Source organism: Symphalangus syndactylus, chromosome 5, assembly GCF_028878055.3.
Source record: "Symphalangus syndactylus isolate Jambi chromosome 5, NHGRI_mSymSyn1-v2.1_pri, whole genome shotgun sequence".
Lineage (NCBI taxonomy): Eukaryota > Metazoa > Chordata > Mammalia > Primates > Hylobatidae > Symphalangus > Symphalangus syndactylus.
In genome coordinates, this window is record NC_072427.2 from 115,473,680 (window position 1) to 115,487,657 (window position 13,978).

The window sequence follows — 13,978 nt, forward strand, 5'->3', positions numbered from 1 at the left end:
GCTACTTATAAGCCCAATATATTTTTTAAAATCTTTCATTATTAATAAAAAAAGTGGGGTGCTGAGAAAACAGAAAAAAAAACTCTGCAATTTTAAATACAGCTACCTTTTATGTTTGCACATTCTTTAGACTTAGTCCACATGCCTATGTATCTTGAGAAAATGCACTTATAATGTACACACTTTTAAAATTCTGTCCCCCTTCCTCTAGCATTGTACAGAAATTTTGATAATACTATTAATGACTACATTAATATTTCCCTTATTCTCTATACCTAATCTGTTTTTTGTTTTTTCTTTTTTTTTGAGATGGAGTCTCACTGTCGCCCAGGCTGGACCGCAGTGGCACAATCTTGGCTCACTGCAAACTCCACCTCCTGAGTTCAAGAGATTCTCCTGCCTCTGCCTCCCGAGTAGCTGGGACTACAAGTGTGTGTCACCATGTTGGCTAATTTTTTTTCTTTTTTTTTTGAGATGGCGTCTCGCTCTGTTACCTGGGCTGGAGTGCACTGGTACAATCTTGACTCACTGCAACCTCTACCTCCCAGGTTCAAGCAATTCTCCTGCCTCAGCCTCCCAAGTAGCTGGGATTACAGGCACACACCACCACGCCAAGCTAGTTTCTGTATTTGCAGTAGAGACAAGGTTTTACCACATTGGCCAGGCTGGTCTCGAACTCCTGACCTTGAGTCATCTGCCCGCCTCAGCCTCACAAAGTGGTGGAATTACAGGTGCAAGCCATTGTGCCTGGCTTCTGCACCTAATTTGCTTATAGCCACTATTATTTCACTGCTAGACATTTTGGTTGTCATCACTCGGCTATTATGAACAGTGATATAGTAAACATTACTCTTGAGTTTTTTTCCCCCAGGGGGAAGGATGTCTTGAGGATAAGTGGCATTTCTGAATCAAAGGGTATAAATATATTAACGTAAGGACAAACTGCCTTACTAAGGGGTAATATTAACTGACAGTGCCTTTGGCAATACACAGATGAATAAATTTCCCATGACTGTAAATGATCTTGGGGTCATCTATTAAAAAATTTCCCAAAATAGTTTATACCAAATACATTAATTAGGAAAATGTTATAAAAACTTCTGTTAGATGTTGTTTAGCCTTTGATGTTAGAAAGGTATAAATCTAATTTAAAAAATAAAGACAGAAAAAGAAAAGATACAAGTTCAGAGTATAAAGAATGAAAAGAAGCATAAAAAAAATAATACATCCATATGTTAGAGAGAAGGCAATGTTTTAACGGTCTTGCGAAAATACCTTTAAAAGGAAAAAGACAAAAACAATTGATCAAAATCTTCATTATTTCATGATTGTGCATCTGAAAATAAGTCATTTACAGAAAATAATAAAGACTATTTAATTAAATATATTTTTGTTCTTAATAAAAGCTTCAGTGACAATTTGAATTATATTAGAAATCAAAGTTGGAAGTTGAAGGTTTAATTTGTCTCACACTAGAACCTTTTATTGCAAGTCAATTTGCCATATTTAGGAAGCTAATGTGACACTACAGTTTATTTGCTATCTTAGAACAACTTGAGGTAAATTAGAACTATTATAGTTCATTTTAGCTGAACAAGACTTTAATTATGAAACAATGTAGTAATTGTACTCATCAATTATATACATTTTGCAAGTTGAAAAGTTGGATACAGATTCTTCATAACCTGATTAGATTTCACAATTAATTATATGCATACTGTTATAATTACATAAATATACTTTAAATACTAAAATTGTGAGAAAAAATATGTACTTCAGGTAACAATTTTTTTTTTACTTATGAGCAAATTATAAACAAATTATTTTGAGGACCATTAAAGGCTTCCTGCTAGACATACAAATGTAATCATAAATCAACTACAAACAAATTATGGACAATCTAAAATTGCTCATCGAAACAAAAGCTTGTGGGCTAATTTTATAATTAAAAGGCAGAATTGATCAACCAGAAAATCTCAATAACTGACTATATGAAAAATATATAAAAACAACCAGCCAACACCTTACTGCTGATTTCAGTGCATTACTGCTTTCTAAGCACTGATGCAGAATTATGAATTTTAGGTGACCAGGTTAATCATAATCGGTTTTGAAAAATACCTTTAATTATTAAAAAAGAACTTATCTTAATGTTGGTAATATTTTACTTTTCAATCATTTTTTCTACTCCTTCTGTAAGCCCCCTGTAATAGGAGCCTGATCACCAAATTACTTACTTTGTGTGCAATATTAACACCAGTTTTATGTTCAAATGCCTCAGAATTGTCAGCAGGCATCTGCTTTTGCAAAACAGGCAGTTTTTGTGATTGTTCACCAGCTTAATATTGAGGAATCAGATGGGCACACTGAATTACTCGGGTAATAAATCATCTAGATAATTTTCGGTACCATTAAAAAAACTGTACAAAGGTCTATCTTCAATGTGTAATTCATTAAACTGGAAAAAAATATACATACACTTAAACTTATTTTGTTTTTATTACAGACTGGCCTGTTCCAGTGTAACGCACTTTTTTAAAGCATGCTGAAGTCAGGTAACTGACTTAACACCAGGCAATCTGACAGGTAATAAAAATAAGTAGCTCATTGATTAGCTGAAACTGAGAATTTATCTTTCTCTCCTTTTTATTTTTTTCTGTGAATGCTCTGAAGATTACTATTGAGTACTACAATTATTGAACTTTTATTCATTTATATTCCAGAAGGAGGTAATGAAAGGCAAAGGATGACTTTGCTTGTTTGCCTTCCAAGCTCCCTTAGTAAACTTATTCTCTTACTGCAAATGCTCATCTTTTCCTAAATAACAATTGTAGTAAACAAAGCCATTCCTCTCTTCTATCTTGTGGCCAGAGCACTGATTTTGTTCACAAGGGGTGTGGGAGGTGGGTCTGTCCTTTCCTAATAGGAACCAGGAGACAGCAATTCTATTCTTAGCTCTAGGGATAAATCCAGATGCTAAGATAAACATGGTGGCACCATTTCTGCTGCAAGCAACTGCATTAGGCCCTGTGCTGGCCAATAAGACGTAAGGGGAAATCTGTTTAAGAGGCTTCTGGAAAAGGATCCTTAAAATAATTTTTAAAAGACTCTTAAAAGAAAGAGATGGGATACTGAACTTGAGTTGGAAGAGGTGAGTCTGGTTGTCTGATCTCAAAATGGAGGTAAAACCGCTGCCTGGTGGCCCCCAGCCCAACTGCAGCCGTTGCCACCACTGTGGGGCTGGGGTGGTGGGGGAGGAGGGCCATGCTTCAAAGGAACCAGAGCTTTTGAGAAAACTTTTTATTGGTGGTCTGAGCTTTGAAACTACAGATGATAGTTTAAGAGACATTTTGAGAAATGGGGCACACTCACAGATTGTGTGGTAATGAGCCCCCAAACAAAATGTTCCAGGGGCTTTGGTTTTGTGACTTACTCTTGTGTTGAAGAGGTGGAGGCAGCAAGGTGTGCTAGACCACACAAGGCTGATAGGTGTGTAGTGGAACCAAAGAGAGCTGTTTCTACAGAGGATTCTGTAAAGTCTGGTGCCCATCTAACAGTGAAGAAAATTTTTGTTGGTGATATTAAAGAAGAAACAGAAGAATATATTTGAGACACTACTTTGAAAAGTATGGCAAGATTGAAACCGTAGAAGTTATGGAAGACAGGCAGAGTGGAAAAAAGACACGATATGCTTTTATAACTCTTGATGATCATGATACCGTTAATAAAATAGTTGTTCAGAAATATCACACTATTAATGGGCGTAACTGTGAAGTAAAAAAGGCCCTTTCTAAACAAGAGATGTAGTCTGCTGGATGACAGAGGACATAGAGGCAGATCTGGCAATTTTATTATGGAGGAAACTTTGGAGGTGGTAGAGGTAGTTTTGGCGGTGGTGGAAACTCTGGTGGAAGAGGAGGCTATAGTGGTGAAGGTGGTGGCAGCAGAGGTAGTTATGGAGGAGGTGATGGCGGATATAACGGATTTGGAGGTGATGGTAGCAACTATGGTGGTAGTCCTGGTTACAGTAGTAGAGAGGGCTATGATGGTGATGGACCAAGGATATGGTGGTGGTGGTGGTGTGACGGTGGAGTGAAGGAGGAAATTTTGGCAGTGGTTAACTACGGTGGCGGTGGGAACTATAATGATTTCGGAAATTATAGTGAACAACAGCAATCAAACTATGAACCCATGAAAGGGAGCACTTTTGGTGGAAGAAGCTGAGGTATTCCCTACCGTGGTGAAAGTGGTGGATATGGTAGCAGAAGGTTCTAAAAACAGCAGAAAAGGGCTACAGTTCTTAGCAGGAGAGAGAATCAGGAGTTGTCAGGAAAGCTGTAGGTTGCTTTGAGACAGTTGTCCCAAAGGCATTAGAGGAACTGTAAAAATCTGCCACAGAAGGAACAATAATCCATAGTCAGAAAAGTTACTGCAGGTGAAACAGGAAACCATTTTTGTTCAGGACTGTCACAGCCAGTTTGCAAAAAGTGCAGCTACTGACTAATGCAATGTAGTGTCAGTAAGATGTATATTCCTGAGGTCTTTTATCTGTTGTAGCTTTGTCTTTTTCTTTTCACTACATGAGGTATATTGCCCTGTAAATTGTGGTAGTGGTACCGGGAATAAAAAATTAGGGAATTTTTAACTTAAAAAAAAAAAGAGATGGTCCTTTTTTCATCTATTGGAGTTTGTTATGTCTGCATGTATTACCTTGAACTGCTGTCCTGCTACCAGCCTGAGGAAGAACTGCAAAGTAGAGCAGCAGCCCTGACATAGGGAGCCAGGACCTCACCACACACGATAATAAATCCTCTTACTGTTCAGACTAGCTGAGAAAAGAGTTTCTTCCCATTTTAGCCTAAAGCATCCTAACTGATAACAATATCTCAGAACTTTCCTTCTAAGCACTCTCTATGTAGAAATGTATGCTCTTGACCTGAAAAGTTCCCAAGGAAAACACTGGGGATTTAAAGAATGATGGCCTTAGAAGCTGCTTATGTGGCTCTGCACCTGTGTATCTATCTTTAAAAGACCTGTGCTAAGTCTAACTGATGCTCAAAAGCATAAGGAATAGGGCAAGTGTGGAGAATTCTACTCACAGAGTGGGGAGAATTTTTTTATTCTAGATAACAGGCCATTGCCACACAAGATGCAAAATAATGTCTATATATTTATATAGGAGATCTGGTTTGCTCTATTCTTTTCCTTTTTTTTCCCCTTTGACAGTGAATATTTTATCACAGAGTACTTTCCTTTCTTCTTTCTATCTCATCTCTGCCCTGCTATGGGTGGGTAGGAGTGTGTGTGTGTAGATAAGAACCGCAGACACAGGAGACACGAGAGATGCACCTGCCTAAAATCAGTCTTTGATTTGCTGTTTCAACACAAGTATGTGAAAGTATTTTTCTTTGATTATGACTGCTGAATTGAAAAAGAAGCCTTCATTACATAATTCAACAGTCCAGATTTTCATTAACAACCTGAATTAAAGAGAAAAAGCATCGCCCATTAAATATCAAATAAAGATGAAGAAGGAAATGTAAGATTTTACTTGTGACCACTAGTTTTTTGGAAAATGTCTAAATCTTGGATTCTGCCTTTCACTGATGACCCTTCATAGATGCTGAGCTCTGCCATGGCCTGCCTTCCTACTCAGTGTTCATTAAAACCAAAGGATACTTTGGCAGCTATCTTACTAGACAGACAAGGAGAGGTAGTGGGAATGCTGATATGGATACCTTGGATGAGAAAGTGAAACAAGCTGTGGCAAAAATGACATTGATAATTTTAGTAAAACTGTGCAAAGAGGGTGAGTAGGGTTAGAGTTACATCATTCTTCCTGTAATTTCAGCTCTGCTAAACAACAACTTTAAGTCAATGGGTCTTTCATAGTCTTGTCTATGTGGGAACAGCTGTTTAACTTTTACTAGACAGCTGAAGCCCTGGTGTCTGAGAGAGTGGCAGAACCTGCTAATAGCTGAAAGCAGCTGCCAGCAGTTCATCATCCCCAAACCGGAATGCTTCTCAGTAGAGCCACAGGCTAATACACAAAGCATAGGTGATGGCCAGGGCCACAGTGCAAAAAGGCTTAACAACAACAACAAAACACAAAACTGCATGGACTTAACTAATGGCTTGATTAGGAAAACAGAATTATTTCCCCAACTGTTGTTGGAGGAATATGGTAACTTTACCCAGTTGCCTAATGCCTTTTCCTCAAAACAGTCTAACATATTTTTTCTTCAGCACGGCTTTTCTCCAAACACTGCTCAGAAAAATACAGTTCGAGTTTTAAAATTATAGCTTAAAAGATGTTAAACATTTTTATATACTTATATTTATTCCTAAGAAATAAAAAAAATCCCATTTACAGTAACATCAATCATGTCTCCAAAAATTTATACTGTAGGATAGTATTTAGAAGTTATCTAAACTAATGTGAAAAATATTAAGAAAAAAAAACATGTGGGCCGGGCGCAGTGGGTCATGCCTGTAATCCCAGCACTTTGGGAGAAGGATGAAGCAGGTGGATCACTTGAGGTCAGGAGTTCGAGACATGCCTGGCCAACATGGTGAAACTCCATCTCTACAAAAAAATATAAAAATTAGCCAGGCGTGGTGGCAGATGCCTGTAATCCCAGCTACTCGGGAAGCTGAAGCAGGAGAATCCCTTGATCCCAGGAGGTGGAGGTGGCAGTAAGCCGAGATTATGCCACTGCACTCCAGCCTGGGCAACAGAGCGAGACTCCATCTCAAACAAAACAAAAACAAATGTGAACACTTATCTCCACTAACAATACTCATCCACCTTCACAGAGAGTTTTTTTCCTTAGCAGAAAAACCACAACATTCCCAAGAAATAACTTAGTTGACCTACAAATAAAAACAGACTATCTAGCAGAAATAGTTATTTATCTTTGAATCTTACCCATAGTACATGACAAGTGTGGAGAACAAGGAGGAAGTTACATGTACTTTTAAATAGATTAATCTTGTTTATTTTACATGCTATCTTATAAAAACCATTTTTTGGGGGGTGGGTATGGTGGCTGACACCTGTAATCCCAGCATTTTGGGGGGCCAAGGTGGGAGGATTGCTTGAGCTCAGGAGTTCAAGACTAGGCTGGGCAACATAATGAGACCCAGTCTCTACAAAAAGTAAAAAAATTAGCTTGGCATGGTGGCATACACCTGCAGTCCCAGTTACTCAGGAGGCTGAGGTGGAAGGATCATCTGAGCCCAGGAGTTGGAGGCTGCAGTGGGCCGAGACCATACCACTACACTCCAGCCAGGGCAACAGAGTAAGACCCTGTCTCTAAAAAAATTACTTCAGAAAAATTTTTGATTCATTCTTTCTCCATATTTTATCTGCATTCCAATTGCCTGGTCTTGTTTTTATCCTGTTGTAACTACTGTTCTTAGAAATGATAACAAATTAAGAATCAGGAAAGATATTAATAAATAATTCAAAACTAGCAAATATTTCAATATTCTCCAAAATAAATTCAAGAGGAAGGCTCTCTTTACATACTTTCTTATAGTCAAAATCTAAATGATTTTTCACAAATTTTTATTAAAGTTTGTTGAGAAATAAATGAACTAGAAATATTTCCAAGTAGCCCCCCAAGTTAGAAGTAGTTAAACAGAAGCCTACCTGTGAGAGGTGAAGGTGATCCAACTGGTGTTGATGGATTTGATGGAAAACTACTGCTGGTATGGTCAGGAGAATAAATCTAACCAGAAAACAAGAAATACACATGTATCAATATGTGACAACAGCACATACACAAATCCATTCACATGGAGTTATTTTTATAATCCAGTTGTCACCCCAAGACTTCAGAGTGAAAAAATTTCTCTTCAAGTTTTAGACTGTTTCATCATACAGAAGCCTCAGTTTAAAAAACAGGATTAAAAAGTATGTATATTCTAATATGAGAGGAATAAAATAGATCACATGTATTTATTATTCTAGGTGAAAATAACTTAAAGTTTTTGTTAGAACAGAAAAAGGAGAAGTATCTACAAAGTTAACAAATCTGACAATCTTTCTAGAATATGTTACCTAAATAAGTGGTATCTTTAAAAATAATCACCTCAGAAAACTATTAATACTATCTTTTAGAATGGTCTTTAAGGACAGTTTAAAAGCTGAACAAAGAAAATAATCTTTTTAATAGTTACCCCTTACCTCTCATTTAAAAAGTTACTCAGTTTGATCAACCACATTTTTGCCAATTTTAGCTCCAAATGATTGAGTGTTGTAAAACATTAAACTTATTCTCAGAAGATACTTTGTCACCTTTGAAGAAAGTGAAACAATCCTGTTATGATTCAAAAATTGTTTCCAAGATGATTTGTGGACTTCAAATCCTAATAGGTCTACTTTGAAAAGGATAAATTATCGGGATGCATAAATTTAGGTATTCTGGCTCAAAGTTTTGTTGCAATACTTTATATATATTTCATATTGCCAAAAATAAATGGTGACAGAGATTAATTCAAGTTTATCTAATTCAACAGTGAACACTTTGAGATGAAGTCTCACTCTGTCACCCAGACTGGAGTGCAGTGGCGCAATCTCAGCTTACTGCAACCTCCACCCCCCAAGGTTCAAGCTATTCTCTTGTCTCAGCTTCCCTAGTAGCTCAGACTACGAGTGCATGCCACCATGCCGAGCTAACTTTTTTTTAGGATGGGTTTTTGTCATGTTGATCAGGTTGGTCTTGAACTCCTGACCTCAGGTGATCCACCCGCTTTGGCCTTCCAAAGTGCTGGGATTACAGGCGTGAGCCATGGTGCCTGGCAACAACAGTAAACACTTTAAAAGTCCCCTTAATCCAGGCACCAAAGGCCCATCCCTAAGATCTCTTCTTGGACAATCCTATTCTTTTAATATGCATAATAATCATTTTCATATCTCAGCACTTAGGGCAGACAAAGCAACTTATATGGATAAATTGTGGTCAAATATTTTAAAAAGGAAAACTACTTGCGAGTGCAAAAAGTCATCCAGTAGAAATGACCTTGCTTTGAATAAACTTAGAGCTCTAATGAATTTAAAGAGACCCAATTTACAGCATACAAGGAATTTCAACATTATTTTTAAAGAAAGCATAATAATGTTCTTTCAAGATTTGACAAAGCCAGATATTGGGACAGGTTCATATCTGACAAAACTCTACAAGTCACAATTTGCAAATTTCATTTTTTTTTTTTTCCCTGAGATGGAGTCTCACTCTGTTACCCAGGCTGGATTGCAGTGGCATGATCTTGGCTCACTGCAAACTCCACCTACCAGGTTCAAGTGATTTTCCCCCCTCAGCCTCCCAGTAGCTAGGACTACAGGCGCGTGCCACCACGCCTGGCTAATTTTTGTATTTTTAGTAGAGACAAGATTTCGCTATGTTGGACAGGCTGGTCTTGAACTCCTGACCTCAGGTGACCCACCTACCTCGGCCTCCCAAAGTGCTGCCTGGGATTACAGGTGTGAGCCACCATGGCCCACCAAATTTCATTTTTTAAAAAGGTAACAGGCTTTCAAACTGTAAGCAGCCCAAAGTCTACCTTCCTTTGACTACAAATGGATATATGCACTTCAAACAAAATACGCCAATTTGTATGACGTTAGTAACTTATAATTGTAAATGCCTTTATACATCAACTATCTCAAATAGTCAGGATCTAGACACTGTATACTCTATTTAAAAAGCTATTTTGGAAAAGTAAAGCTATGGAAAAGAGTTCAAAACACTTTGGGAGGATCTAGCAACACAGAGGTAGTATAAGGCCAATATTAGGCCAGGCGCGGTAGCTCATGCCTATAATCCCAGCACTTTGGGAGGCTGAGGCAGGCGGATCACCTGAGGTCAGGAGTTCGAGACCAGCCTGGCCAACACGGAGAAACCCCGTCTCTACTAAACATACAAAAATTAGTCGGGCGTGGTGGGCAACTGTAATCCCAGCTACTCGCGGGGTCTGAGGCAGGAGAATTGCTTGAATCTGGGAGGTGGAGGTTTCAGTGAGCCGAGATCGAGCCACTGCACTCCAGCTTGGGTGACAGAGTAAGACTCTGTATGAAAAAAAAAAAAATCAATATTGTTGGTTTTTAAGTTGTTACCTTTTAAAACATTCATTGGACACATGGAAAATTAGCTTGGAAAAGTACATTTTTATTCCTGGTGGCTTTGCACACATACATTGATTTATTTCAACTACATAAGTAAATTAGGAAGGTCATCAAACTTCAACAGAAACAAAACATGTTTCAATGTACCTTTTCCTTTTCTTTCTTTTTTTTTGAGATAGGGTCTTGCTCTGTCACCCAGGCTGGAGTGCAGTGGTGCAATCATGGCTCACTGCAGCCTCAACTTCCTGGGCTCAAGCAATCCTTCCACCTTGACTTCCCAAGGAGCTGGGACTACAAGCCCTCACCACCACACCCAACATTTCTGTATTTTTTGTAGAGATGGGGTTCCGCTATGTTGCTCAGGCTGGTCTTGAACTCCTAGGCTGAAATGATCTGCCTGCTTTGGGCTCCCAAAGTGCTTGGATTACAGGCGGGAGCCATTGCACCCAGCCCTCAACATACCTCTTTGCCACTGAAAACCACCATTTCTTATGTTCAAAATTCAAATAATTATACCATTTATGAGCAATTGATGCTCATCTTTATGAAATATGTCTTGACTACAATATTGGCAAAGGAGGGAAAGGCTGATAACACTGATGGTGGATGGATGAGTGAGAAATCGTCAGTTCTATGCAAAACTGTCAACTAGCGCAACTCATGAAGCAGCATTTTCTGTCACATACTCCTGCTTTCATATTCTTCATAGTGCTTACACTGTATTTCTAATCATCTACATTTGTTTGTTACCTGTTTTTTTATCCTTTCCCATGGTAAAATATAAGCCCCCGAAGAAGGAGGAATTTCTCTTATTAATGTAGCCTCAGATTCCACAATAGTGCAGATAAATAGTGAGGGTTCAATGTACAGATATACAGTTGTCATTAAGAATGAAAAGCATAATCCATGCTAGGAATTTCCATTTAAGTGATTCTTTTCAGTCCTTGTATTTGATAAAGTCCCTAGGGTCCATCTCTATTTTACTCTTCCATTTCCCTTAATGTAGGTTTCCCCAGAATTCTAGTCTCAGGATTCTTTCATTTCCCTGTGCTTTATCTCTTGGTAATAGTATTCTTTGTCAAATATCAACCATCACATCCAGGTGAATGACTCCTAAATTGGTATCTCTCTTGTCACACTGGTTGCTAGACTTTTCTATCTGGACATGCTCTTTTTTCATCTCAAGCTCAGTTATGTCCAAACCCTAATTTTGTACCACCACCCCAAGCTTCCCATCCTTCCCATCTCTTCTATATAGGTTAGTAACACCATGCTTATGGTTACCATAAGTACTCTCTCCTCTTTTCCTCTGCCACTCTACCCTTCCCTCTGGAGACACCAATATCCACAATTCTCTAATGTTTCTGGGACAGGCACATGTCATAATCACTGCCATGACACCACTTTAAATCTCTACTCAAACTTGCGGCTGGACTACTTAAGTGTTTATATTTCTAGTTACTCCCCTCTCTTTCCATCCTGTACATAATTGCCCTGAACTACTGTTCTCAAAAACTTTTTTTTTTTTTTTTTTTTTTTTTTTTGAGATGGAGTCTTGCTCTGTCGCCCAGGCTGGAGTGCAGTGGCACGATCTCGGCTCATTGCAACCAGGTTCAAGTGATTCTACTGCCTCAGCCTCCCAAGCAACTGGGATTACATAGGCGTGTACCACCATACCCGGCTAATTTTTTTTCCTCTTTTTTTGTTTTTTGAGATGGACTTTCGCTCTTATTGCCCAGGCTGGAGTGCAATGGTGCGATCTCAGCTCACCACAACCTCTGCCTCCTGGGTTCAAGTGATTCTCCTGCCTCAGCCTCCCAACTAGCTGGATTACAGGCATGCACCACCATGCCAGGCTAATTTTGTATTTTTAGCAGAGACAGGGTTTCTCCATGTTGGTCAGGCTGGTCTCGAACTCCCGACCTCAGGTGATCCCACTGCCTCAGCCTCCTAAAGTGCTGGGATTACAGGCGCGGTGACACCCAGCCCTTATAATCAGCTTTTAACCTACATACCCTATTACGCAAACAAAATATTTTTTTCATTTTCTAAACACAGCTTGTCCTCCTTTCAGAACGCTGTTTCTTAACCTCTCCCAGATGGAATTCTACTTATCAAAGCTCAGTTCCAATGTCACTTCCCCATTTATACATTTTCACCTTCCTTATACTCTTAGAAAATAGTCTGAACTTCTCTCTGCTCTTTTACTTCACACTGTGTTATACATTATCATTATTTATATATCTGTCTTCTCTCCTTGACTACAAGCTCTTTGAAGACAGGAAACTAATACTGGTCAACATTGAATCCATTATTGTATGCCAGTATCTTGTACAAGTAGGTGCCCAATATATGTATTTTTAACTTGAGTGATTAAACTACAATTGAAATTTGCTATAATACTAACTGATAAAAAGCAGAACTCAATAAATGGTAGTATTTATCTTGGTATTTATACAATGTGGGTCAGCAACAGAAATACCAAGGGCAAAAGAGCTTGTTATAAATATGACTTAATTTCAAATCAGTTTTATGGCATAAGCTTTGAGAATAATCATATGGTGAGGTTTCACTATTTCTGGGAATTAGTGTTGATGTACTAAGCTGTCCATATCACACTGTTAGGTAGGCATGGGCTTTTGAGGGTAGAAATGGACTACCAATCCCGATTTTCCCTGAAAACTCTGTCCTTACACTTAAACAATCCCTAACCATGTCAACAACTGGTGAAAGCTCCTTTATATCAAGGAAGGAAGAGGTTATAGTTTAGAGTCATATAAGAGCACTATCTTTACATGACTTGGTGAAATGCCCCAATGCTATATGTAAAATTGGTGTAAACTTAAAAAAAAAAAAAAAAATCACTGTCTAAATGGGAGAAGCAGCACCAAAAACATATCAAGTATAAAAATACATCATTTCTGGTATTTTTTCCAAAAGCAGCTTCTCCATTTGTACAATAGAAGCCAATTTTTCCACTCATCCATCACAGTCACTGGTTCTACTTTGCCAGTTAAAGTGATGACAGACAGAACTGTTATCAATACTTTTCCTAAATTTACAGATAGCCCTGTAAGTTACAGGACTTTTTAAAAAATCACTTTCACTTTCATAAAAAGAATGTGTATGGTGGGAGAGGAGGAGCAATACAACATTTGAAAAGTATGGTAACACAGCCTTTTGGATCACAGGTCATTTCACTAAGCTTTATCTCTGAGTGTTTATTTTATTACCAAATCACAAACATATCACACTTGTTCTATAAAAATTGTACTACTTTAAGTTCTAAACACAGGCTTTATTTGGCAGAGTATTCTAAATCAGGAATACGTTTCTTTTCATACTTCCTGGCCTTAAAAGAACTCCTACATTGATGTTTGAAGGTAAGAATAAAAAGAACAAAATCAGTTACTTAAAAAAGTGGGGGTAAAGAGTGATTTAGAGCCTAGAGGCTAAACAAAGTAAGCACTCATTCTGCATGCAGTTCATGGTCCTCACACTGTTAAATGACCAATAATGAATAACTCTCAATACCTTCTGCCAGGCTTAAACGGTAATATGCCTCATTTTACTCCAACAAATGAGACTCCTCCTCCTATCAGTCATGGTCTATTCCAATCAGCAGGGTGCCAATAAGCCAGAGGCTAATGAAAAGGGCTTTAGACAAAAAAGAAACAATGGACTGCTCCCAAGCCCAACCCCGGAACTGTGAGCCCCATTTTTTAAACACTACAGTGCACATTTCAGTTAATCTTTATTATGCAAATGTTATTGAGTCTAAGGAACAAAGAAAGTTATTTCATGAATTACTTTTAAACATCAACTTCCCTGAATTTTCTTTTCTTTTGT

At 38.2% G+C, this 13,978-nt stretch overlaps 1 protein-coding gene across 18 annotated transcripts in view; it reads right to left on the reverse strand.

The window, feature by feature from the left end:
- The window catches only part of TCF12 (transcription factor 12), a 382,270-nt gene that overhangs the window by 41,805 nt on the left and 326,487 nt on the right, over window positions 1-13,978 (reverse strand). For all 18 annotated transcript variants that reach the window (XM_063639405.1, XM_063639407.1, XM_063639402.1 and 15 more), the window contains one exon: window positions 7,655-7,733. In XM_063639405.1, coding sequence (XP_063495475.1) covers window positions 7,655-7,733 — 79 coding nt within the window. The remainder of the gene's footprint in view (window positions 1-7,654; window positions 7,734-13,978) is intronic.